The 24,537-nt window shown below is 53.1% G+C and overlaps 4 protein-coding genes across 10 annotated transcripts in view; 3 read left to right on the top strand and 1 right to left on the bottom strand.

Annotated features, from left to right (window-relative positions):
* Nucleotides 1–6,488, top strand: part of LOXL3 (lysyl oxidase like 3) — a gene marked incomplete at both ends in the record, with an annotated part of 17,088 nt that extends 10,600 nt beyond the window's left edge. Inside the window, 12 exons of one of the 4 annotated variants that reach the window (XM_080711122.1) lie at nucleotides 834–890; nucleotides 1,498–1,557; nucleotides 3,566–3,785; nucleotides 4,034–4,214; nucleotides 4,332–4,486; nucleotides 4,673–4,840; nucleotides 4,975–5,137; nucleotides 5,322–5,565; nucleotides 5,663–5,778; nucleotides 5,858–5,994; nucleotides 6,098–6,209; nucleotides 6,415–6,488. In XM_080711122.1, coding sequence (XP_080567248.1) covers nucleotides 834–890; nucleotides 1,498–1,557; nucleotides 3,566–3,785; nucleotides 4,034–4,214; nucleotides 4,332–4,486; nucleotides 4,673–4,840; nucleotides 4,975–5,137; nucleotides 5,322–5,565; nucleotides 5,663–5,778; nucleotides 5,858–5,994; nucleotides 6,098–6,209; nucleotides 6,415–6,488 — 1,687 coding nt within the window. Of the gene's footprint in view, nucleotides 1–833; nucleotides 891–1,497; nucleotides 1,558–3,523; nucleotides 3,786–4,033; nucleotides 4,215–4,331; nucleotides 4,487–4,672; nucleotides 4,841–4,974; nucleotides 5,138–5,321; nucleotides 5,566–5,662; nucleotides 5,779–5,857; nucleotides 5,995–6,097; nucleotides 6,210–6,414 lie in introns of all 4 variants that reach the window. The other 3 variants (XM_080711121.1, XM_080711123.1, XM_080711124.1) reach the window with 3 other exon arrangements.
* Nucleotides 6,489–7,100: 612 nt separating this feature from the next.
* Nucleotides 7,101–10,323, bottom strand: HTRA2 (HtrA serine peptidase 2; the record flags this gene model as incomplete). 4 transcript variants are annotated; one of them, XM_080711081.1, is made up of 8 exons in its annotated part: nucleotides 7,101–7,266; nucleotides 7,363–7,458; nucleotides 8,120–8,189; nucleotides 8,338–8,443; nucleotides 8,986–9,018; nucleotides 9,235–9,429; nucleotides 9,519–9,723; nucleotides 9,818–10,323. In XM_080711081.1, the coding sequence occupies 8 exons, from the start codon at nucleotides 10,321–10,323 to the stop codon at nucleotides 7,101–7,103; spliced, it is 1,377 nt and encodes a 458-aa protein (XP_080567207.1). The 4 variants fall into 4 exon arrangements, with proteins under 4 accessions (XP_080567207.1, XP_080567208.1, XP_080567209.1 ...); XM_080711082.1 differs by lacking the exon at nucleotides 7,363–7,458 and having other exon boundaries at nucleotides 8,338–8,469; nucleotides 8,982–9,018; XM_080711083.1 differs by lacking the exon at nucleotides 7,363–7,458.
* A 250-nt stretch (nucleotides 10,324–10,573) lies between these two features.
* Nucleotides 10,574–13,361, top strand: AUP1 (AUP1 lipid droplet regulating VLDL assembly factor; the record flags this gene model as incomplete). Its single annotated transcript, XM_080711017.1, has 12 exons — nucleotides 10,574–10,712; nucleotides 10,791–10,928; nucleotides 11,005–11,155; nucleotides 11,296–11,480; nucleotides 11,696–11,768; nucleotides 11,862–11,935; nucleotides 12,170–12,236; nucleotides 12,333–12,435; nucleotides 12,576–12,695; nucleotides 12,806–12,921; nucleotides 13,105–13,223; nucleotides 13,325–13,361. Exons 1-12 carry the CDS (start codon nucleotides 10,663–10,665, stop codon nucleotides 13,359–13,361), a joined length of 1,233 nt encoding a protein of 410 aa, XP_080567143.1. The 5' UTR covers nucleotides 10,574–10,662.
* Nucleotides 13,362–14,393: 1,032 nt separating this feature from the next.
* On the top strand, nucleotides 14,394–23,698 carry DQX1 (DEAQ-box RNA dependent ATPase 1; the record flags this gene model as incomplete). The annotated part of the gene is made up of 11 exons (XM_080712092.1): nucleotides 14,394–14,651; nucleotides 14,867–15,060; nucleotides 15,464–15,848; nucleotides 17,972–18,205; nucleotides 18,297–18,396; nucleotides 18,475–18,633; nucleotides 18,716–18,907; nucleotides 22,250–22,369; nucleotides 22,479–22,669; nucleotides 23,153–23,343; nucleotides 23,542–23,698. Exons 1-11 carry the CDS (start codon nucleotides 14,415–14,417, stop codon nucleotides 23,696–23,698), a joined length of 2,160 nt encoding a protein of 719 aa, XP_080568218.1. The 5' UTR covers nucleotides 14,394–14,414.
* Between the last annotated feature and the right edge of the window lie 839 nt (nucleotides 23,699–24,537).

Genomic DNA, 24,537 nt, shown 5'->3' with positions numbered 1-24,537 from the left:
TAAAGATGATAACAGGGAACTCCATAAATTTAGAAGGACAGACAAAACCTGCATTCATCTATATATAGTTGGATGGCACAAAGAGAGACTGTAATTAAAGTCTTCAAAGTTAAAGGGAGAGTAAGAGGAGAAACAGAGCTGGTTTTTGTCTGTAAAGCCATTAGACTTAAAGAACCCTTTTAAAAATGAAATAATTAATTGGGCCAATTAAAAAGAAATAAGATTTATTTCCCTCATAGTAAGGTTTGCAGATGAGCTCAATTTGTAAATGACCAAAGCATATTAAACAAGAAGGGCACTCCCCTGTCCAACCAAATCAGCATCCTCAGATATCCAGCCTTGGTCCTTGGCCGTGGTCTGGCTGTCTCAGGTCTGGACAACTCCAGAAGCCTTTCTTGGACAGAACCCCCTGGGAGTGGGCAGGGGAGATACAGTCAGCCTCCCTAGGACTGACCCAGTCTAGTTCTCTGTCCTAACCAGTGTGTCTTTGCCTCCTCCTGTCTGTCAATCCTAACAATCTAATGCCCTGCCTTAGCCATCCCCTGAGGTTTAACACCAACACCCAGACCCATCTGCCTCAGTCTAGTTTCTCGGGGTCCTTGTATCAGGACACGATCTGTTCTGAGTCCACAGCTTTCACTGTCGCTCACCCACCTGGTCTTGAGGCCAAACAGCTCTAAAGGGTAGGGCCTTGCGAGTATCTGATGATACAACATCCTACCATCAGGAACCCTCGGACTGCTGGTAAAGAAACCTTCCCCTGGTCCCGGCTGCACCAGCCTTTCCCACTGGGTTCTACACTGATCCTGACTACTATTGTCTTACCCTCACAGAAAGTTGAGGAAGCGAGCAGCCAAAGCCTCTGCCCGGCGCCCCAAGCCCCTTGGAAGGTAATGGGGCAAGAGCCCCGGGACCTCCTGCTTGCCCACGAGGCCCCAGGAGGTGGATGGATGGATGGCAGCCCATCCACATCCATCCCAGGACCCACGCTGATGGGTTAGGATGTGCCTGGAGAAAGGCCCTTCCCGGGGAGGGTGGGGAGGCAGGCACGGAGAAGGGCAACCTTTGATTTTAGGAAACACAAAGAAGAAATGACATAGGACAACTGAGGAGACCCTGTCTTTATACCTCCCCTAAAGAATATGCACGGCACCCTCAGCCACCTGCGCTCCCCACCCCCACTCCTCTGCTGCCTTAGTTCACCTCCCTTCCCATTCCCTCTCCTCCCGACACCTTCCCTCAGACCCCCCCTCCTCTCCCCGACCTGGGTTTTCCTGTTTTACTATTGAGGAATCCAGAGAACAACCTGAGTTCCTGAAGTAACACTTTCCCCTGGTGATCGGGCAGCCTGCCTGGGAAATCTGGCTATGCTTCACTTTATCCCTTCCCACACGGTGCATGCAGGGTCTTTCCCAGAAACAGAAAAAATAACCCACTGCCTTTCCTGGGCCGCATCCCTGACCATCACCTCCACCAACATCTTTCTCCTTTTTGCAGAGCAATCACCAAGCTTAAAGTCAAACCCAAATCCCGAGTGGGCAGGGGGCCAATCAAGAGGTAAATAAGGTTGGGACTGGGTGGAGAGGAGAGGAAGCCCAGGGCCATGAAGTTGGGGGAATCTGGCTGTGGTCACAGAGGGGTCAGAGAGAGGTCCATTTGGCTGAAAGAGCTGACCAAGAGGTGGAGGAGGAGCAGGAGCCATGACCAACCACCTTCCAGATCCTTTATGGAAATGTTATGTACGGCTGGCCCTGTGTGGTCTCTGGGGAACTGTGTTTGCATAGCACCTGGGGGGTTTGTTCCACATGCTTATCTCCCCAGCCCCCAGGAAATCTAGATAATCTGTCCCTTTTTTCCTTTAGATGCAGTACTTGCCTGTCCTCCATAGAGATTAAGTTTGCCTAAAGGATCAAAAGTTCCTGTCCTACTTTTATTTTATCAAGTTTTTTTTTTTAATAAATGCTACCACTTTACCCGAGAACCTTTCCAGGGATGGAGTGAGAGTCCCTGCCCCTTTGGCTCAGTTTACCCAGTAAGGCTCCGGTTCTGGTGGAAAGCTTCCAACTCTTCCATCTAATTGGTTTCCAAATGATAGCCTGCACATTCAAAGTCTCCCTGATAACTTCTTCAGCAATGGCCGAGGTACAGAGATTTCTTCTCTTTCTAGTGTCCTTTCCTCTCAGCAAGTTGCAGTATCCCCGCTGGTGGCTTCAAGCTCCCGCAGGGGGCTTCAAGGTTCATAATTTGGGACTGTTCTAGCAGTGCCATTCCAGCTTCGGGCCATCTTTACCCAACGTGGCCATGCCCTGGACCTCCCTGCTCCCCCATATTAAGGCACACACTGCCCTGTTTATGTTATTATCGGGAACATGAAGGAGAGGGCCTAGAAGATAGATGTCTTTTTCCTGTGATGGCCTCTGACTTTTATTTGCAGCTGAACAAGAGTTTGAGGGAGTACTTGATCTCTTTGACCTTCAGGAACCATTTATCCTGAGCTTCCAAAGGTATTCTGTAACGTCTCCTGGATTCCTTTGCCTAGTTTCTGTATGAGAAACTAGGTGAAGTTCCTCCTCTCTGTGTCTTCCTAGCCAGCTCCTTCAAGTCAACACATTCCTTCCTTCTGCCTACATGAAGCGACAGGGCACGCCACTGCAATAATTCAAATCAGCCTCGCGGGCCCATTCCACCAACCTGCTTCCCTTTCTCTCTGGACTCCACCCAGCTACTCTACAAAGAGAGAAGTTCTCTTCGCACACCTCACCGCAAAATCTTCTTGCATCTGAACTTATAAACAAGTCCCCTGTTCTTAAGCAGCCCTCTGCAGTGTTTCCAAGCGTGAACCTCTCTAGTTCAGTCTCATTTCCTGCTCGGCCAGCGAGGCTGCCATTGCAGACCCATAGAGACCTCACTAAAGACTTCCGCAGCGTGTCTCAGGCCCCGTTGTCTTCGTCATTCTGCCGTCCCATCCACCTTCCTCCTCTGGCCCTGAGGTCCCTCCAACTCTGTCCCGCATTCATGCCTTCATTTCTGCATCTGCCAACACCGGTCCTTCCTATGGCCACCACCTGCTCTGTTGCTCCTGTTCACCAGGCTGCCGTGCAGGCTTCCTGTCCTGGAAGCCCCTCCGGCCTCTGAGAAGCCATTCAGATCCAAGTCTTCCTCATCCTGGATCCGGGCTTGCTCAGTTTCCCGGCTCAGCAGGGCAGGAGGGTCTGCTCACTTGACTGTGCAGGCTTCTGGTTTGTGTCAGCCACTCCCCTGGCCATGTCTTCTAACTGGGTAGCCTCAGCCTCTTCTAGGGCCAGCACCCCAAAACCCCTGGGAACAAGGTTTCTGTCAGGCAAGGCAAGTCTGACCATCCTTCCCCTAGGGTTCTTTGCTGCCGAAGGTCCCCAAGGACCCTCCTGTCTGGGTAGTCAAGGCTCTGGGAGCCACCCTCTTGCCAGGAAAGCACATGGTCACGAGTGGTTGGAGGGAAGGCGGGGGCATGGAGTGGGCGGAGGGTTGCAGGGCATGGAGGCAGGAGCCTTGTTTTACCCTCCTGCCCCCACTCCTGTCCCCCCAGGCTGCTGGCCCAGCGGCAGCAACACTCCTTTGGTCTGCATGGGGTGGCGTGCGTGGGCACGGAGGCTCACCTCTCCCTCTGTTCTCTGGAGTTCTATCGTGCCAATGACACCACCAGGTGCCCTGGGGGGGGCCCTGCGGTGGTGAGCTGTGTGCCCGGCCCTCTCTACACTGCGTCCGGTGGCCAGAAGAAGCAACAACAGTCAAAGCCTCAGGGGGAGGTGTGTGAGACAGTGCCTGCGACCCTCCCCACCCCAGGTGGCCAACCCCTAGCCTGGCCTCTTCCCCCCACCCCTGACCAAACACAGCCCTGACCTTTGAGGGCAGAGTTAACCCTTCTGGGGGGACCACAGACCTGACTCCACCCATTCCCTCCCACCAAAATCTCATCTGTCTCCCAGGTCTGCTTATTCCTCTCTGGGCTGACGTGCCCATTCACCTCTGCTGGGTGCATCTCTCTCTTCTCCAGGCCCGAGTGCGCCTAAAGGGCGGAGCCCACCCTGGAGAGGGCCGGGTAGAGGTCCTGAAGGCCGGCACGTGGGGCACAGTCTGTGACCGCAAGTGGGACCTGCAGGCAGCCAGCGTGGTGTGTCGGGAGCTGGGCTTCGGCAGCGCTCGGGAGGCTCTGAGTGGCGCCCGCATGGGGCAGGGTGAGGGGCAGGGAGATGGGAGGCCGAGGGAGGGGGATGTTGACAGCCCTGAAAGGAAGGGCCCCTGAGCAATGATGGTCTGGTTACCACCTCCTGAGCGCTGACCTGTCACCCTAGGCATGGGTGCCATCCACCTGAGTGAAGTCCGATGCTCCGGCCAAGAGCCTTCCCTCTGGAAGTGCTCCTACAAGAACATCACAGCTGAGGGCTGTTCACACAGCCAAGATGCTGCAGTCCGGTGCAATCTCCCCTACACTGGGGTGGAGACCAAGGTCAGTCAGACTTTCCACCTCCAGTCGGGCCTCCATCTTTCGTTTTATTGAGCCCTCCCGCCTGATGGCCCCAGCGCATTGCCCCAGGTCCCTGCCCCCTGCAGCCCCATCTGACCCACCAGCCCTTCATGTGTCTCTGGGTCGCCCCACCACCCTGTCCCCTAAAGCTTCCCTGTGTCACTACAGATCCGGCTCAGTGGGGGCCGCAGCCGATACGAGGGGCGAGTTGAGGTGCAAATAGGGGAACCTGGGCACCTCCGCTGGGGCCTCATCTGTGGGGATGACTGGGGGACACTGGAGGCCATGGTGGCCTGTAGGCAACTTGGTCTGGGCTACGCCAACCACGGTCTGCAGGTAAGCAGGAAGGAGAGGGGAGCCAAAGCCACTATCTCGGAAGCTAAGTTCTGGACCAAGGACTATGAGATCGAGTTCCTTGGCCCAGGAGGCAGATTCTGGGGCCTCACAGAAACACCTACATTTGTTGCCAGGAGACCTGGTACTGGGACTCAGGGAATGTCACTGAGGTGGTGATGAGTGGAGTGCGCTGCACAGGGACGGAGCTGTCTCTGGACCGATGTGACCATCACAGCACCCACATCACCTGCAAGAGGCCGGGGACCCGCTTCACTGCCGGGGTCATCTGCTCTGAGAGTGAGTGAAGGGGGAAGCGTCACGAGCCAGGAAGGGAGGCCCTGGTCACCCTTTGTAGAGAGAGGAGGCTGTAGTCTGGAGGGGTCCTTCCCCACAGAGAATCAGTTGCACTCTAGGAAGTCGAAGCATCCCGTCTGCCCCTGCGCCTCAGCAGCACTTCCTTCTCTCCTTCCTTCTCGTGTAGCTGCCTCGGATTTGCTGCTGCACTCAGCCCTGGTGCAGGAGACTGCCTATATCGAGGACCGGCCCCTGCACATGTTGTACTGTGCTGCGGAAGAGAACTGCCTGGCCAGCTCCGCCCGCTTGGCCAACTGGCCCTATGGCCACCGGCGCCTGCTCCGATTTTCCTCCCAGATCCACAACTTGGGACGAGCTGACTTCAGGCCCAAGGCTGGGCGCCACTCCTGGGTGTGGCATGAGTGCCATGGGTAAGAGGGCAGAGGGGTCAAGGAGAAGGGCAAGGCTCCAGGGGTGGGGGCAAGCCTGCCAGGTGGGAGAAGAAGCAGGCGCTCCCTTGTCCCACAGGCATTACCACAGTATGGACATCTTCACTCATTACGACATTCTGACCCCCAACGGCACCAAGGTGGCTGAGGGCCACAAAGCCAGTTTCTGTCTAGAAGATACCGAGTGTCAGGAGGGTGAGTTGGGGCCTGGAGTAGACTTGGGCATCCCCAAGGCACAGCCTTCCCACCCACTGACACATGCCTATCGCTTCAGATGTCTCCAAGAGGTACGAGTGTGCCAACTTTGGAGAGCAGGGCATCACCGTGGGTTGCTGGGATCTCTACAGGCACGACATCGACTGTCAGTGGATTGACATCACAGACGTGAAGCCAGGAAACTACATCCTCCAGGTGCCTGGAGTCTAGGGCCTCCAGGTGGCAGGTGGGAGGAATATTAAAGACACGGTCGGATTTAAGGATTGCAGCTAGGTCAAGCGGCCTTTCTCACCCACAGGTGGTCATCAACCCAAATTTTGAAGTAGCAGAGAGTGACTTCACCAACAACGCAATGAAATGTAACTGCAAATATGATGGACATCGCATCTGGGTGCACAACTGTCATATCGGTATTTGATGGAAGAGCAGCTGGGAAGATGGGGGTGGGAGGGAAAGGCTTCCGTTCTCTTTTCCCTGAGCGTTCTCTTTTCCCTGAGTGTTTCCTGATCTTCCCACCCATTTCCGGGCCTCTCCACTTCTGCTGACCCCTCCCCACAGCCGGTCTGTCTTCCTGCCTCCGTGCAGGGCTTCCCACACTGCCTGTCCACTCTACAGGTGACGCCTTCAGTGAAGAGGCCAACAGGAGGTTTGAGCGCTACCCTGGCCAGACCAGCAACCAGATCATCTAAAGTGCCACCACCCTCCTCTGCAAACCACCACTGGCCCCCCAATGGCAGGGGTCTGAGGCTGCCATTACCTCAGGAGCTAACCACGGAACCCCTGGTGTCAGCAGGCCCCTGCACTCACCCTCTGGGCACTAGGGATGTGGAACTGTCAAGGAGAAACCATCACGCCCGTACCAGGCCAGCTGCTGGTGTCTGTGGCCATGCAAGGGACCCTCTGCCACTGGGCCCAGCACCAAGCAGAGCACACCAGAGCATAGTCCTGACTAGCTGCCCAGAGTGACAGATGGCGGCAGCTCATTTTCTTGAAGAGGGAGGTCGGGATGGTCCACTCACATAGCTCCTTTAATTTCAGGGAGCCACAGCTTTACCTCTAGCCTTTTGGCGAGGAAAAAGATCCAGTCCCCCTTCTCATTTTTTACTATAACATGTTAGGCATAATTTTATTTTATATAAAAAGTCTTCTTGCGAGTCTTCAGAGCCCAGGGGTTGGTGCTGGTGGTTGGAGGGACCGGCCCCCCACGGGTTCATTGAATCCTCTGCCCAGGCACACTCAGAGCCTGGGCTAGGAAGGCAAAGAGGAAATCCGAGCAGGAGCCTCATCTCTTGCTAATCCAGTCATTCTGTGACCTCAGGGGTCACATATAAGGTCAGAGTTTCTGGTCCCCGCCGGATCTTCACTGCCAGCTGGGACTGGGTTCGAACAGCTTCATAAACATCTTCAGCATTTTGTACCAGCTCCTCCCCAATGGCCAATATCACATCGCCAGGCCGTAGACCCGCCCTATGGAGGAGACGGACAGAAAGGAGGGAGTAGACAGCCTGCTCCCAGGACACATGCGTACCTCCCCCGCACACCCCACTCAGCAGTCTCCTTCACCTGTGTGCGGGGGAGCCCAGGATGACTTTATGGATGAGCACACCATGCTGAACGTCAGGAAAGCTTGGTTCTCGGAGCTGTAGTTCAGCAAGGATGCTGAAAGGACACAGATCACCCCGTTAGCCATACCCAGGCACTCTCCCCAGCTCGGGTTCACTTTAAGTCTTCATCAATACACTGACAAATGATTGACCAGGACATTCACTAGGTACTACAGATACAAAGGCCTTCTACCTTCTCCAAGTTAGGAAGTAGAAGTATGTAAAAAAAAAACTAATTCCAAATGACATTTACATACTGTTAAATCAACAGCACTGATATAACTCTAGAACTGTAAAAGCTTGACGGGAAGAGTAGAATTCAAGCTGTTCTTACGAGGATGGGTCTGATATTAACTATATAAAGCAAGGACAGCATAAATAAAGACGTGAGTGGGAAATCAGGTTGGCTGAAACAGTATTCCAGCAGGAAGTAACAGAAGCCAAGTCTGGAAGGCTGATTTAGAGACAGGTGGGAAGTGGTCCCTAAGTGCCAGAGTGATGGGCTGAAGGCTTTAAATCACAGCAGTAACAGGATGGAATCAATCTGGTAACGGGGCAAGGTAAGAGTAGGATGAGAAAGTCAAGATGATGAGAGGGAATAGCTCTTATGACAGTGGGATGTGGCTCAGATAAAGACGGATGTGAGAACAAAGCTTGACAGAGCGGCCAGGTGCTCAGCACTGCTTACACAGCTAGTCCTACACGTCACACCATACCTGGGAGTAAGAGTTAGCATCATCACGCCAATGTAACGGCGCTGGGACCCACCGATTCCGAACCAGGAGTCTGTTGAAGAGAGCGCATGAGCCCCTACATCCTTTCTTCCTTTCACCCTCCTCCCACTAAACCCCCTGCAGCAAGTCCCAATGAAAGCCCCTCCCCTACGCCCCATCCACCATTTTAAAGTAGCCCCTTCCCTCTAAACCAAGCTCACTTTTCTTTTCTCCACGATGCAGAAACTCTCTAAGGCGATCAGAAGGGATGGCAAAGGAGATTCCAGCCGTGACCTTCATAGTGTTCACGCCAATCACCTCCCCATCCTGCAAGGAGACAGCCCCCCCGTTCCCTAGCCCAGACACAGCAATGAATGGGGCCCCCTGAACAACAGTAGCAGAGACTGTGAGAAGATCAGCTGAATTGTGGGAGATTGGCAACAGTTGACCAAACATCCTTGAATTAAAGGAAACTCACTCTTCCCACACTGACCTGGGGCAGGGATTCTTAAAAGAAAGAATGTCAGCTAGGTGGGGTGGTGCACACCTGTAATCCCATACTTGGGAGGCTGAGACAGGAGGATTGCAGACTTGAGGACAGCCTCAGCAAGTAGTGGGACTGTCATCAACCTAACGAGACCCTGTTTCTAAATAAGAAATAAAATCGAGGCAGACATGGTGGTGCATGCTTGTAATCCCAGTAATTGGGAGGCTGAGACAGGAGGATCGCAGTTCAAGGACAGTCTCAGCTACTTAGTGAAGCCCTCACAATAAAAAAAAAAAAAAAATAGGGCTGAGGTGTAGCTTGGAGGTAGAATGCCCCTGGGTTCCATCCCCAGTACCACACACACACAAAAAGTTACACTCACCAGGTTAACCAGGGGACCTCCAGAGTTTCCAAACTGCAGGAAGAGAAAACATGGAAGAGATGTGGGAATGCTAAATCCAGGGGCATAACCAAGACATAGGTAATTCTCCAAATTCCTTTCCCAGTGTGTGAGTGGCAACATTTTCATAGCCCAGCCTCTGGATCCACCATGTATCAGTTGGTGCCCATGCCACACAGCCTCTCTCCCCTCCCCTATCTAGTTTATCATTTCTGTTGTATCAGGACATACATCAATAGCTGCATCTGTTTGAATGTATTCTACATTGGTTTGGGGGAGTCCCAGGTCTCTAGCTGGACGCTGAGCAGAACTGACGATGCCAGATGTGATGGTGTTCTGCAGTGCAAAGGGACTTCCCATTGCAACAACAAACTCTCCTTGCCGGACATCAGCTGAGCGCCCCAGGGGCAGTGTGGGGAGAGGCTCCTAAGGAGAAAAAGGGGTAAAAGAAATCTCTTATCTAGAGATATGAGTAAGATCAGCGTTCAACTCGATCTGACCTACTCGGCCCCTACCTCGGTCTGAATCCTCAACGTGGCAATGTCTGCCACGGGATCTACTGCTGTGACCACGGCCTCGTAAGTGTCGCCGCTAGGGAGTCTCACACGGACTCGGCGCCGATCAGCTACCACATGGGCATTGGTAACGATGAGCCCGTCAGAAGCCACCACGAATCCTGAGCCATTTGAGATAGGGACTTCGCGGCCCGAGAAAGGGTGCCTGGGATTGGAGAGGGAAGAGCGAGGAGAGGTGCTCCTGCCCACCCGCCCTCCAGCCCGCGGCTTCCTCGCTTCCCGGGCAATCCCACTATTACCGGTCTAGGATCTCGATATAGACCACGGCAGGTGCCGTCTTCTCCACCACGTCTGCGATGAAATTGTACTGGCTCCGGGGAGAGGTGGGAGGCGGAGCAGGGACCGAAGCGAAGACGGCCGGGGGGCCCCGACCCCCGCCCCACAACAACAACAACACCGCTCCGCCGGCGCCCAGCGCCACCGCCAGCCACACGCGCGTGCGGGTCCCAGGGGTCCCCGAGGCCTCCTGGGGCCGGGGGCCGGGGGTTCCCGCAGTCAGTCGTGCCCGGGAATCCGGGCTCCCAGATGTCAGGCATGCCCGAGGCTCGGCGACTCCCACAGACAGCCGGACCCGGAGGCTGCGGGACCCACAAGCCACCCGGGCCCGGGGGTCGGCACTTCCTGACGTCAGCAGGGCCCGCAGGTCAGGGGTCAGCAGGGGTCCCTTTCCCCGGAGAATGCTTCCCAAAGCCCGCCATCCCCGCAGGCTCCAGCCTGCACCCCGCCCCGCCCTCAGCGCAGCCATCAACTCCGCCTCGGCGGCCTCCTCGCCCGCCCTGCTCAGAGGCGGCGCCCGGGACGCGGGAGGGAGACCGGCTCGCGGGGCACGCTGGTACCTGAAGTCCTCGGCGAGTGCACGCCGGGACCAGGGTTCCCGGAGGCCGGCCCCGCCCCCCGCGCCCCGGGAATGCCGGGAGTTGTGGTCCCCGCGGGGCATGCTGGGGCCGCTAGCCCTTCCGGGGCGCCTGGGACTTCGGGTCCCGGCACCCTGGCTGATGCCCAAAGACTCCGCCTTCCCAGGAGCCCCTGCGGCCCGGCGCGAAGATGGCGGCGGCGACGACCCGGCTTCCCTGAGACAGCTGCGATGGAGCCTCCCCCAGCGCCGGGGCCGGAGCGGCTCTTTGACTCGCACCGGTAAGGGCCTCGGAGGAGAGAGGCCGGCCCCGCGTCCTCCGGGCCCCGGCGCCCGATCACCTCGCCTCTCGCCCCCAGGCTCCCGGGTGACGGCTTCCTGCTCCTCGCGCTGCTGCTGTACGCGCCCATCGGGTTCTGCCTTTTCGTCCTGCGTCTCTTTCTCGGGATCCACGTCTTCCTGGTCAGCTGCGCGCTGCCAGACAGCGTCCTTCGCAGGTTCCGACTCCGGCGCCCGGGGGTGTCTGGGCTGGGCCCGGCCCGAGGCCGCCCCGTCACCAGCCTGTGTCCCCAGGTTCGTGGTGCGGACCATGTGTGCGGTGCTGGGGCTCGTGGCCCGGCAGGAGGACCCCGGACTCAGGGATCATCGCGTCAGGGTCCTCATTTCCAACCACGTGACACCTTTTGACCACAACATAGTCAACCTGCTCACCACCTGTAGCACCGTGAGTGGAGGCAGGCGGAGAGCGCCACCGAGTGGATCCCTGGGACACACGGAGCCTAATCATCCTTAACCCCGCAACCCCACACGTCATCCCCCCCCCCATTTCCTTTTATTCTTACTTTCTCTCCTTTCCATTCCCAGCCTCTACTCAATAGCCCCCCCAGCTTTGTGTGCTGGTCTCGGGGCTTCATGGAAATGGATAGGAGGGGGGAGTTGGTGGAGTCACTCAAGAGGTTCTGCGCGTCCACGAGGCTTCCCCCCACCCCTCTGCTGCTGTTCCCCGAGGAAGAGGCCACCAATGGTCGGGAGGGGCTCCTGCGCTTCAGGTGGGTGAGCACAGGTATCTGTCTCCAACTGATCCAGCTTGTGGTCCCTTGGCCTTTCACATCCCTCTTCAGCCCCGATTCCCCTCCATTCCTACTGCATCTTTTCCCCATTTATCTGCTTGTGCAGTTTGGTAGTTTCCTGTCTTATGTCAGGTATGAGCTGTTGACCTGGCTAGCTGGGCTCCCCTCCCACCGTCTACTCTTTTCCCTTCTAGTTCCTGGCCATTTTCTATCCAGGATGTGGTACAGCCTCTTACCCTGCAAGTTCAGAGACCCCTGGTCTCTGTGGTGAGTGTTTGTTGGACAGGGAATCTCTGGGGTTTGGAGGGAAGAGTCCCACCCCTGGCCCTGGCTTAGGCCTCACTTCATGCCCTCCCTCAGACGGTGTCAGATGCCTCCTGGGTCTCAGAACTGCTGTGGTCACTTTTCGTCCCTTTCACGGTGTATCAAGTAAGGTATTAACTGTCCTCACTTTTTGGTGGCTGGGAAGAGGCTCACGTCAAAGTCAAGGAAGTAATGGCCTCTGTCCTATCCATTCATAGACTTTAATATAAAGGTTTCACCACAAAGACATCACTGTTTGCTCTCTCCCCTCCCTCACTGTTCCACGTAAAGAAGTACCAAAGTAGAGGAGAGATGACAGCCTATTCACTGGGTGTCCCACCCTGGTACCGGATTGCTTTTTGCAGGTGGCTGCATCCTGTTCATCGCCAGCCAGGGGAGGAGAATGAGGAGTTTGCACTACGTGTACAGCAGGTGGTAGGGACATAGGCAGGGTGGGGTGCAGCCCTCCTGAGGGAGAGAGAAGGAAGGCTTGAGACTCTGATACTTAAAACCTTCTAATTCTCTTAGCTGTTGGCCAAGGAATTGGGCCAGATAGGGACACGCCTCACAGCCGCAGACAAAGCAGAACACATGAAGCGACAGAGACACCCCAGATCGCGCCCCTCGCCAGGTGTGTGGTCTCTGTCGACAGAGCTTTTGGGGGGGTTGTCTTTTCAGTTTACCATGACTTCTCCCCTGTTCCAAAGCTAGTCAGTCTCCTTCTTCCTGCTTCTCTATTTAACGTGTTTCTGCTTTTTTTCTTTTTTGCAGCCCAGTCTTCTTTCCCTTCTTCTCCTGGCCCTTCTCCTGACACACAGCTGGCAGCTCTGGCTCAGAGAGTCAAGGAGGTTTTGCCCCATGTGCCACTGGGCATCATCCAGAGAGACCTGGGTATGGGGAAGGGTAGCCTCACACAGAGTAACAGGCACAGAGGAAGAGCGGGTTGTGAAGGAAGAAGGCAAGCAGAGAATGGAGTCCTCTCTCTGTTCCTTTCTTCCCAGCTAGGACTGGCTGTGTAGACTTGACCATCACTAATCTGCTTGAGGGGGCTGTGGCTTTCATGCCTGAAGAGACCACTGAGGGAACTCAGTCCATGCCCACAGCCTCTGCCCCAAAGGTGAGACCCAGGAAGTGTCAGGTCAAAGTGTTAGGGGAGGTTGGGGCAGTCTGCTCCTCCCTTTTCTTGGCTTCTCTTTTTGATCCTGAGACCCGAGCACAGTGCCTCTCTCGCAAAGTAGGCGTTCGATGCGTGTTTAATGATGATGACTTCGCAAGCCCTCTGACATTGTGATCACCTCAGTTCCCCAGCTCTGGCCTGGTGACCCCTCAGCCCACAACCCTAACATTTGCCAAGTCTTCCTGGGCCCGTCAGGAGAGCCTGCAGGAGCGCAAGCAGGCGCTGTATGAATATGCAAGAAGGTGAGGGGTTAGAGGACGTGAGTTGGAGCGGGCACGTTGGAAAAGGCAGCACAGAGCTAACACGACAAAGCCTACACGACGTCTCTTCCTGTGTCCCACAGGAGATTCAGAGAGAGACAGGCCCAGGAGGCTGACTGAGCTCAAAGGAACAGGATGGCACCCAGAGCCGCAGGACGGAGACTGGGGGCAGCCCTCACCCAACTCACAAAGGCCGGATGAGTGGGTGGTAAAAAGGGAGGGGTGGGGCTCCCCGATCTCACATTAAATTCAGGGTTTTCATTCAAGGTCTCTGTTGCCTCTCTGGGTTTCAAATGCCCCTTGAGCAGGTTCCTTTTCACTTGGTCGGAGGGTAAGGGGGTGAGCGTCTCCACGCAGGTTTGTGAGGGGCAGTCAGAATGAACTGTCTGGAGTCATCTCGTGCCAAGAGATAAGTGCCTTAAGGATGCTGAAGTGAACTGAAGAGGGCAGCCCCTGGGCCCCAGCTCAGGGGTTCAGCCCGGGTTTATGAAGCTGCTGCAGCGGAACTACAGCTCCCAGAATGCCTTTCACAAGCACCATCTATCACATGCACATGCTCTGTTCATTGGCAGGAGCCTGTTTTCCATAGATTCCCAGATAGGTTAAAGTAGGTGGAGCAAATGGCCCCACCCCAAAAGCAAGCTTTGGGATTGGAGTTTGAGCCTAGCCCCAGGCTGGAACAGGAATTTACCTTTGTACTTGAGGCAGGTTAGGGTTTGTGGTAACTGGCTGGGTGGGTCTGGAACTGGCTGCCATCCTGACAGTGACACGTCTCAACTGCAAGCAGGTTTGAATCCAAGATCCTTGTGGCCCTGCGGTTCTGTCCCACACCCCATCTCTGCCTCCTCCCTAGATTTCTTTATTCTTTCCTCTTCTGGACCTTCCCTTGAGTTTCTGTGCCTCACATTACTTCTCCCCCACCCCCCAGCAGGCCCTGTGTTGGTCACAAGACTGTTAACTACCCAAATAGAGGTGAAAGCCCGCTCTTGGTGGCAACTTAGAAGCACCCAGTTCTGTTTCCTGGCAAGCCAGAAATGCTGGGAATGTGGGACCACAGGGCATTATCACCTGTGAGGTTAGGAAGCAGGGCTGAGGTGGGGAGGCAGTATCAGTTACCATATAGGAGACCTTACTGGCTGCCCTGCCTTCTGTAGGTCCTGCTGGACAGCCACCATGGCCTCTCAGCCTCTTGGGCTGGCAGAAGAGTCTGGCCCAAATCCTGGGGAGTCTGAGCTGGCTGTGAACCCCTTTGATGGGCTCCCCTTCTCTTCCCGCTACTACGAGCTGCTTGAGCAGCGCCGAGCCTTGCCCATCTGGACTGCTCGCTTCATCTTCCTGGAGCATTTGGAGAGTACCCCCTCTGGAGTGGTGCTAGTGTCTGGGAAGCCTGGCTCTGGCAAGAGCACCCAGGTGCAGGGAGATCCTGGTGTGGCAAAGGGAGGGGCTGAGGAATTGGCTGTTCCCTGGGTAAGAGAGGGGCTATGAGAGATAGATGGGGGAGGTAGGCTGTGAAGGACCAGGAAATCTCCAAATCCGGAGAGATTAAACTGACCATAATTCACCCAGTATTTCTGACTGAAGTCCTACATCTCTCTGACTGGTTATTCTTTCCTACCCCACCCCAGATCCCTCAGTGGTGTGCAGAGTTTGCACTGGCCCGGGGATTCCAGAAGGGCCAGGTTGCTGTCACTCAGCCCCACCCCCTGGCGGCCCTGAGCCTGGCTCTGCAGGTTGCTGATGAGATGGACCTGACCCTGGGTCACGAGGTTGGATACAGCATCCCTCAGGAGGACTGCACGGGGCCCCACACCATGCTCAGGTGGGGCCCTCTGCAGGCCTGGCCCCAGCCTAATTCCCCTCACCAGGTGGAAACCAGTCCAGTTATCTGGCATCTCACCATGCCCTCCCCGAGCCCAGCCCACCCTTTAAATCATGCACAGTGCAACTGCTCGATAAAGCCCCTGAACCCGCCAGGGGCCACACACATGACCTCACCCTCACCAGGAAAATCTTGCTTCCCAGATAAGATTATCGCTTGTGAACCGAGTGTCCTCAGTGGGGTGTGGGTCACAGTTAGGGGTCCCCAAGCTCAGGAAGTCAGTAGCAGCAGCTTTTTCTGTGTGACCAGTATCAAAATCTCGATCCCTTGGGAGAAGTTCCCCTGGACATTGCTTCTGGGCAGTGTCTACACTGATTCCTCTGCCCACCACCAATGCCAACAGGTTCTGCTGGGACAGGCTGCTTCTGCAGGAGGTGGCCTCGACCCGGGGCACTGGAGCCTGGAGCGTGCTGGTCGTGGATGAGGCTCAGGAGCGGTCGGTTGCCTCAGATTTGCTCCAGGGGCTGCTGCGAGATGCCGGGCTGAGGAACCTTCCTGGAGACCCTCGGGTGGTTGTGGTGACCGACCCTGCCCTTGAACCTAAGCTCCAAGCCTTCTGGGGCAACCCTCCGACTGTGCACATACCCAGAGAGCCTGGTGGGAGTCCCACGCCAGTCTACCAGGACACTCTCCCTACTGATCGGGTGGGGGTGGCCTGCCAGGCTGTGCTTGAGTTGTGTCGGAAGGAGGTTCCGGGAGATGTGCTTGTGTACCTGCCCAGTGAGGAGGTAAAAATGGACTACAAAAGAGGTGCTCGTGTATACCACCTGTGTCAGGGGATAGAAGTGCTGATAGGAACAGTGGAGTGGCATGTTTACTCTGCTGGGTCTTGAGGGGAAAGCGCAGCGATTTCAGGTCTTTATAGAGTTGCCACCCACTTTTCTGTTTGATTTGGGGGGAACTGGATATTGAACCCAGGAACATTCAACCTCTGAGCTACATCTCCAGTGTGTGTGTGTGTGTGTGTGTGTGTGTGTGTGTGTGTGTGTGTTTTAAAACAAGGTCTTAAGATGGGTGTGGTGGTACATGCTTGTAATCCCAGCATTTGGGAGGCTAAGACAGGAGGATCGTGGTCTGTGGCCAGCCTCAGCTACTTAGTGAAGCCCTGTGCAACTCAGTGAGACCCTGTTTCAAAAATAAAGACTAATAAGCCAGGTGTGGTGGCACATGCTTGTAATCCCAGCCTTCGGGAGGCTGAGCCTGGAGGATCGCAGTTTGTGGACAGCCTCAGCTATTTAATGAGGCCCTCCACAACTTAGTGAGACCCTGTTTCAAAATAAAGAATAAAAAATAAATAGGGCAGGGGGTGTAGCTCGGAGGTCAAATGCCCCTGGGTTCCATCCCCATGCCCTAAAAAAAAAAACCCAAATAAATAAATAATAAACAAACAAACAGGTCTTACTAGGTTGCTAAGCGTGTGCCTGAGACTGTCCTCAAACTTGCAATTCTCTCTCAGTCTCCCAAGTACTGGAATTATAGGCAAATGGGACCATGCCTAGCTAGATTTATTTTTCATTTATTTATTTATTTTGTAGTGTTGGGGATTGAACCCAGAAATATTCTGTCTCTGAGATACACCCTCCAGCCCTATTTCAGTTTATAAGTTTATATATATGTTGAATGTTCCTGGGTTCAGTGTTCAATGGGCACCCATTGGAACCCAGGGGCATTCAACTTCCAAGTTACACTCCCTGCCCTATTTTTTATTCTTTATTTTGGTGGTACTGGGGGTGGAACCCAGAGGCTTTCTACCTCCGGGATATACTCCCAGACCTTTTTTTAAATTATTTTATTTGGAAACAGGGTCTCACTAAGTTGCTGAAAGCCTCACTAAGTAGCTGAGGCTGGCTTCAAACCCGTGCAATCCTCCTGTCTCAGCCTCCCAAGTGCAGGGATTACAAGTGTGCGCCACCACACCCGGCTTATTCTTTATTTTGAAACAGGGTCTCACTAAGTTACAGAGGGCCTCACTAAGTAGCTGAGGCTGTCCACTAACCGTGATCCTCAAGTCACAGCCTCTGAATGCTGAGAAGCGTGCGCCACCACGCCCAGCTTTTTTTTTTTTAAATGGTCTAAGTTACTGAGAGCCTTGCTAAGTTTCTGAGGCTGGCCACAAACCTGTGATCCTCACATCTCAGCCTCCCAAGTACTAGAATTTCAGGTGAGTGCCACCACAACTGGCTACATTCCTTTTATTTATTTATTTTTATTTATTTATTTATTTATTTATTTATTTATTTATTTTTGCCATACTGAGAATTGAACCCCTAGGGACATTCTTCCTCTAAACTAAATCCCAAGCCCGATTTGTGTGTGTGTGTGTGTGTGTGTGTGTGTGTGTGTGTGTGTGTGTGTGGTACTTGGGGTGGAACTCGGAGGTTTTCTACCTCCGAGCTATACTCCCAGACCTATTTTATATTTTTATTTGGAAACAGGGTCTCACTAAGTTGCTGAGAGCCTCACTAAGTAGCTGAGGTTGGTTTTGAACCTATGCGAACCTCCTGTCTCAGCTTCCCAAGGGCAGGGATTACAGGCATGCGCCACCACGCCTGGTTTCCAAGCCCTAATTTTTATTCATCATTTTGAAACAGGGCCTCACTAAGTAGCTGAGGCTGGATGTGTGTGCTCAGCCTCCCAAGTACTGGGATTACAAGCATGTGCCACCGCATCCAACTGTTACATTCCTTCTAATGTAGATCGGTGGTGCATTTAATTCCTCCTGAAATTATAACACCCCCAACTTTATGAGGATGTGCATTTTTCCAGAGTGAAGGGGCCATAGCATTCATCAGTTTTTCTGATGGGTCTTTGACCCCTAAGAAGTGCCCTAATGCCCCACCCCTCTCCTCAGGAAATTTCCCTGTGCTGTGAATCCTTGTCCAGGGAAATGGGGGCCCTGGCTCACCCAGGGCCTCTACCACGGGTGCTGCCCCTTCACCCAGGCTGTGGCCAAGCCATTCAGGCTGTATACGAGGACACAGACACAGGTGCCCGGAAGGTCGTGGTCACTCATTGGCTGGCTGACTTCTCCTTCTCCCTCCCTACCATCCGACACGTCATTGACTCAGGACTAGAGCTTCGAAATGTGAGTGAGAGATGAGGGGGAGCGAGTGGGACTAAAGATAGAAATGGCCCATTCTGACTCGTCTTGGCCTTGGTTGGGGGGTGGACAACAGGTTTACAATCCCCGGATCCGAGCAGAATCCCAAGTGTTGAGACCAATTAGCAAGTGTCAGGCAGAGGCCAGACAACGGCGGGCAAGAGGGTTCCCACCAGGTAAGAGCCTTTGCCCTCACAGAGACAAGCACGAGAAAGCCCCAAGAAGTCTATTTTCCCAGCTCTTTCTCTCCCCAGGATCCTGCCTCTGCCTGTACCCCAAGTCCATCCTAGAACTAGAGGCGCCCTCACTGCCCCGGCCCAGGGTCTGGGAAGAGAATCTGAGCCCCCTGGTGTTACTACTAAAGAGAAAGCAGATCGCAGAGCCAGGGGAGTGCCACTTCCTGGACCCACCTGGTAAGCGCTCACCCTGCGCCAGTGCCGCCCGCCCACCCCCTGGCGCAGACCTCAGGCCAGTAAGCCCCTGTTTCCTCACCAGCTCCAGAAGCACTGATGCAGGCCCTCGAAGACTTGGACTATCTGGCAGCCCTGGATGATGATGGGGACCTGTCAGACCTGGGGATCATCCTGTCAGAGTTTCCCCTGGCCCCTGAACTGGCCAAAGCGCTGCTGGCCTCCTGCGAGTTTGGCTGTGTGGATGAGATGCTCACCCTTGCTGCCATGCTCACTGGTATATTTAAAGCGTTAAGCTACAACAGGGTTGGAAATAATTTCACTTGTCAGTAGTTTGAGGGGTGTGTTGTGTTGGGGGGGGGTGCTGGAGCATCTCGGAGATGCTCCATCCCCAGCCCCTCACTGGTACAAATCACTGCTCTGAATCAGGGCTCTCCTGGCCCTCTGCAGCCCTTCCTCTTGAGCTTTGGTGCTTCTGAGGCTAGCCTTTTCCTCTCTGCTCTGGTGTCCCTCGCAGTACCTAAAGAACCAGACATAACCACTGGTCCCTCTCCAGTCTCTGTAGCCTTTTCTCCCTGTTGCTTCCTGCTTTTCAACATGCTTACCTGCCCCCCAACCATTGTTACTAAAACCCACACACCTAGCCCGGCACAGTGGCGCATGCTTGTAATCCCCGCGCTTGGGAGGCTGAGACAGGAGGATCGCACAGGTTCGAAGCCAGCCTCAGATACTGATTGAGGCTCTCAGCAACTTAGTGAGACCCTGTTTCCAAACAAAGTGTAAAATAGGACTGGGAGTATAGCCCGGAAATTGAAAAACCCCTGATTTCCACCCCCAGTACCACAAAAATAAAATAAAACCCATACACCTCAACCTATCCTCCCGGGTTCAGCTATACGACATAGTGTCTAGCCCATTCCAGCTAAGGTGCTGCTCGCCACCGCATCCCGTCTCAGGCTCACATACCACAGCTCAGCAGCAACATTGCAGATACCTAACCCAATGGGCACTTTTGAGCCTTCTTCAGGAACTTTGACACTGCCCCCTCCCTGTGGCTCTGTGCTGCCACTCCTTGCAGGTCTCATCCTACCTCGCCAGCCAGTCCCTTCATCCACTCCTTGGGCTCCTCGTAAATTGGTCCTCAGGGTTCTATCTTTGGTTCTTGTGTCTTTTATGTTTTTGTTTTGTTTTGTTTTTGTTTTTGTTTTGCAGTACTGGAGATGGAACCCAGGGGCCTTCTACTTCCAAGCTACACCCCCAGCCCTCTTTTTTATTCTTTGAAACAGAGTCTTACTGAGTTGCAGAGGGCCTCACTAAGTAGCTGAGGCTGTCCACAAACCATGATCCTCCTGTCTCAGCCTCCCGAATGCTGGGACTACAAGCAGGTACCACCACACCCAGCTTTACATGGACTCTTAAGAAACTCTCTAATACCTATTCTTTACCTTTAAGACAGATTTTCAACTCCTTGATTTTTTTTGTTTGTTTGTTTGGTTGTTTTGTTTTTTGTTTTTTGTGGTGCTGGGGATGGTACCCAGGGGCATTCTATCTCCGAGCTACACCCCTAGCCCTATTTTTTTTGTGTGGGTCTGGGGATGGAACCCAGGGGCATTTGACCCCCAAGCTACACCCCCTGCCCTATTTTTTATTCTTTATTTTGAAACCGGGTCTCACTGAGTTGCAGAGGGCCTCACTAAGTAGCTGAGGCTGTCTGCGAACCGCAATCCTCCTGTCTCAGCCTCCCGAATGCTGGGATTACAAGCGTGCGCCACCACGCCCAGCTCCCAGCCCTATTTTTTATTCTTTATTTTGTAACAAGGTCTCACTAAGTGGCAGAGGGCTTCACTAAGTAGCTGAGGCTGGCTGCGAACCTGTGATCCTCCTGTCTCAGCCTCCCAAGTCCTGGCACTACAAGCGTGAGTCACCATGCCCAGCTGATTGTCATCTCCTTTGTACGGCACATCAGGCCTCTCCTGGCCTGACTTACACCTGCCTCTCTATTTATCTTCTGCCATTCGGCCCCGAATATGCCCCAAATCTTCCATGCTGTTCTACAACCTTAAAATATTCCCCTGACTTTTCTGCACCAAACTTCACTCAAATTTCAAAAATTGACCCGAGGACCCTCGATCTTTTCTCCCACATCACCCTTGTTTCTAACCCCCAAAGCCTGGACTCACTGCTCTCCACTCTGTTTCCAAAGTACCATGTATACTCACTGACCACACTTATCAAGCCGGCTTTCTTGGAGAGATTCTAGTCTTCCTGAGGGCAGTGACTCATTTGTTATTCATAGATAACAAAATGATGTAGTGTTTGCATATAACCTATGCATATCATCCTGTATATCTTAAATTATCTTTTGGTTATTTATAATACCTAATACAATATAAATACTGTACAAATGGTATACTGCATTTTTCAAGGAACAGTAAGGAAAAGCCTATAAATGTTCAGTATGAATGCACTCTGTGTGTGTGTGTGTGTGTGTTGTATTGTGTTACTGTGTTACTGTTATTGTGTTATTGAACCTTGAACTCAGGGGCATTCTACCTCCAAGCTATACCCTATTTCATTTATTTAGAAAAAAAAAAGGAGTTGACAATCTGTTTTGAAGGTAAAGAATAGATATTAGAGAGTTTATTAAGAGTCCATGTAAAGCTGGGTGTGGTGGTACCCGCTTGTAATCCCAGCATTCGGGAGGCTGAGACAGGAGGATCATGGTTCGTGTGTGTGTGTGTTACTGGGAATGGAACCCAGTGGCATTCTACTTCTGAGCCCTATTTTATTCTTTTATTTTGAAACAAGGTCTTACTAAATTGTGGAGGGCCTCATTAAGTAGCCGAGGCTGGCCACAAACCTGACAACCTCCTGTCTCAGCCTCCCAAGTACTGGGATACAGACATGTGCCACCACGCCCAGCTTTTATTTTTATTTTGAAACAGGGTCTCATGAGATTGATGAGTTTCACTGCTTTCTATGGCTGTCCTCATACCTGAAATCCTATTGTCTCAGCCTCCCATGTACTGGGATTACAAATTTTTGCCACCACACCTGTCTTATATTTATCCTTAATATCTAATAAAGTAATTGGGCATGGTAGCGCACGCTTGTAAGCCCAGGAATTGAGAGGCTGAAACAGGAGGATCGCAGGTTTGCAGCCAGCCTCATCTACTTCATGAGGCCCTCTGCAGCTTAGTGAGACCCTGTTTCAAAATAAAGAATAAAAAGTAAGGCTGGGGGTGTAGCTCAGAGGAAGAATACCCCGGGTTTAATCCCCAGTTCTGAAAAAAAAAAAACAATTCTAATAAAGTGTAGAGCACCTAAAAGTCATTAATAGCTTTTTTTTTATTATTGGTACTGGGGATGGAACCCTTCTAGCTCCGGGCTACACTCCCAGACCTATTTTATATTTTATTTGGAAACAGGGTCTCTTAAGCCAAGGAGGCTAGCTTCAAACCTGCGCGATCCTCCTGCCTCCACTTCCCAAGCGTGGGGATTACAAGTGTGTGCCACCACGCCCACCCCCATTAATAGCTTTTGAATAAAGTTCCTTCTACCTTTTTAGTGTTCCACCTGTACTACTAACCCTTCTCACTCCCCAAATTACCTGCCTCAGCTGCCCCTGGGTTTACTCGTCCCCCACTCTGTGCGGAAGAAGCTGCTCTCCGTAGGGCCCTGGAACATGCTGATGGTGACCACAGCTCCCTGATACAGGTTTATGAAGCCTTCATTCACAGTGAGTGGCTCTGTGCCCAGGAAGAGGAGGGCCCTTGGCCACGGGTCGCACGCTGTCAGAGCTCTTAGGGACCTACGATGTGGCTTGTCTCTTTCCTTCCCTCTCCTAGGTGGAGCCGATGAGGCCTGGTGCCAGGCTCGGGGTCTAAACTGGGTAGCGCTGTGCCAAGCCCGCAAACTTCGGGGAGAACTCCTGGACCTCATGCAGCAAATTGAACTGCCTTTGTCCCAACCAGCCTTTGGTTCTGAGCAAAATCGCAAAGACCTTCAGAAAGCACTGGTGTCGGGATACTTCCTCAAGGTTAGGGGAAGGGTTGGGGCAATAAAAGGACAAATATTAGTATGTCCTCTCTGAAACGGGTCCCGGTGGCTATTCAAGATTCTTTAGAGCCAGGCGTGGTGGGGAACACTTGTAATCCCAGTACTTGGGAGGCTGAGACAGGAGGATCACAGGTTCGAGAACAGCCTCAGCGAGTAGTGACTCATCAACCTAATGAGACCCTGTTTCAATATAAAAATAAAATGGGGCTGGGGGTATAGCTTGGGGTTGAAGGCCCCTGGGTTTCATCCCTAGTACCAAAAAAAAAGATTCTTTAGAACCAGGAGTGACTTTTCTCTAAGTCTCTGGAGTCCAAGGGGCTATGGGAAATGTCATATGGTATACTAGGACACGGACAATACCTTACTATTCTTTTTAATTCTTTCCCAGCCCCCTTTCCTTTTTTCTCTTGTCTCTTCCGCTTCTCTCTTACTTATTCCTTCAATATTTTTGTCTTTCAATGAGGTGGCCCGAGACACAGATGGGACTGGAAATTACCTGCTCTTAACCCATAAGCATGTGGCCCAGCTCTCTTCAAACTGCTGCTATCGTGACCGCCGGCCTCCGGCCAGACCCCCGCAATGGGTGCTGTACCACAGCTTCTCCATATCCACAGACAACTGCCTTTCCATTGTTTCCGAGATTCAACCTGAGATGTGAGTTCCCTTTGCACCCCTTCCACCCTGCCTGTTTCTCTCCCTTGCATCAGAACCGAAGCTGGGGAGTTAAAAAGACTTAGTTGTTTGTTAACATTGGTTTGAGGAGAGAGGGCTTGTGGAAGGTGGTGGGAATTTCAAGAGTCTGCTTTATTATAAGAAAAGATAGAGGTCATCTAACTGCGACTCTCTCTGTAGGCTGGTGGAGTTGGCCCCTCCATACTTCCTGAGTAATTTGCCCCCCAGTGAGAGCAGAGACCTCCTGAACCAGCTGAAGGAAGGACTGGCTGAGTCGTCAGCGGAGAGTGAATCTTCCTCCACCCAGGAGTTCAGAGATGCCTGTGTCCTGCAGTGACCTGCCTCCCGAAGGAATGGGGCTACACTCATCTGGTGGCACTGCAGACTTAGAAACCCAAAGTTAGGATCAATGCTTTCCAGTACTGGGGATTGAGCCCAGGGGTTTTCATCCTCAGCCCTTTTAATTTTTATTTGAGACAGTCTCTAACTAAATTGCCTAGGCTGGCCTTGAACTTGCAATCCTTCCGCCTCAGCCTTCCAAGTTGCTGAGAGTCTAGGCCTGTGTCATGGCACCAGCTAGAGTCAAATGTAAATCCTGGACTTTAGTCCCAAGAAATGTGGGCTAGGGATGGAGGTGATGGGATAAGCCACCGTCTGTGTAGGGTAGGACCCTTTCCTTAGCCGTCTATTTATTGACAAGAAACTGACATGCTCCCCATTGCAGCAACTTATATCAAACCATCCTTGTACTCCTGATGGTCTATAAAAGATTTTCCTATGGTATCAAATTTGATTTTGGTTTTTCAGCACCATATTTAACATCCATGAGCCAGAGAATGGTAGGATAGCAAAGATCCAGGGCCAAGTCCTGGAGCCCTTTGCTGGCTCACACCTGTGCTCAAGCCTTGAGGCTATAACGACATAGCTGTGACCAGCACAGAACATGAGTAGTGGCTACAGCTGTTCCCTGATCCTGCTTCTCTTCCCTCTGTCACAACGTTCCAGCCTCTGGGGGAGGAAGAATTGGAATACTAGAGGAATCAGACAGAATCTCCCTTCTTTTTTTCCGGGGGGTTGGGGGGTACTGGGGATTGAACTCAGGGGCATTCGACCTTCAAGTTACATCTCCAGCCCTTTTTATTTTATTATTTGGAAACAGGGTCTCATTAAGTTGCT

Source organism: Muscardinus avellanarius (genome assembly GCF_963383645.1).
Source record: "Muscardinus avellanarius genome assembly, chromosome: 15".
In the NCBI taxonomy this organism is placed as follows: Eukaryota; Metazoa; Chordata; class Mammalia; order Rodentia; family Gliridae; genus Muscardinus; species Muscardinus avellanarius.
The sequence above is the reverse complement of the archived record's forward strand: the minus strand, read 5'-3'. Positions and strand labels throughout refer to the sequence as shown.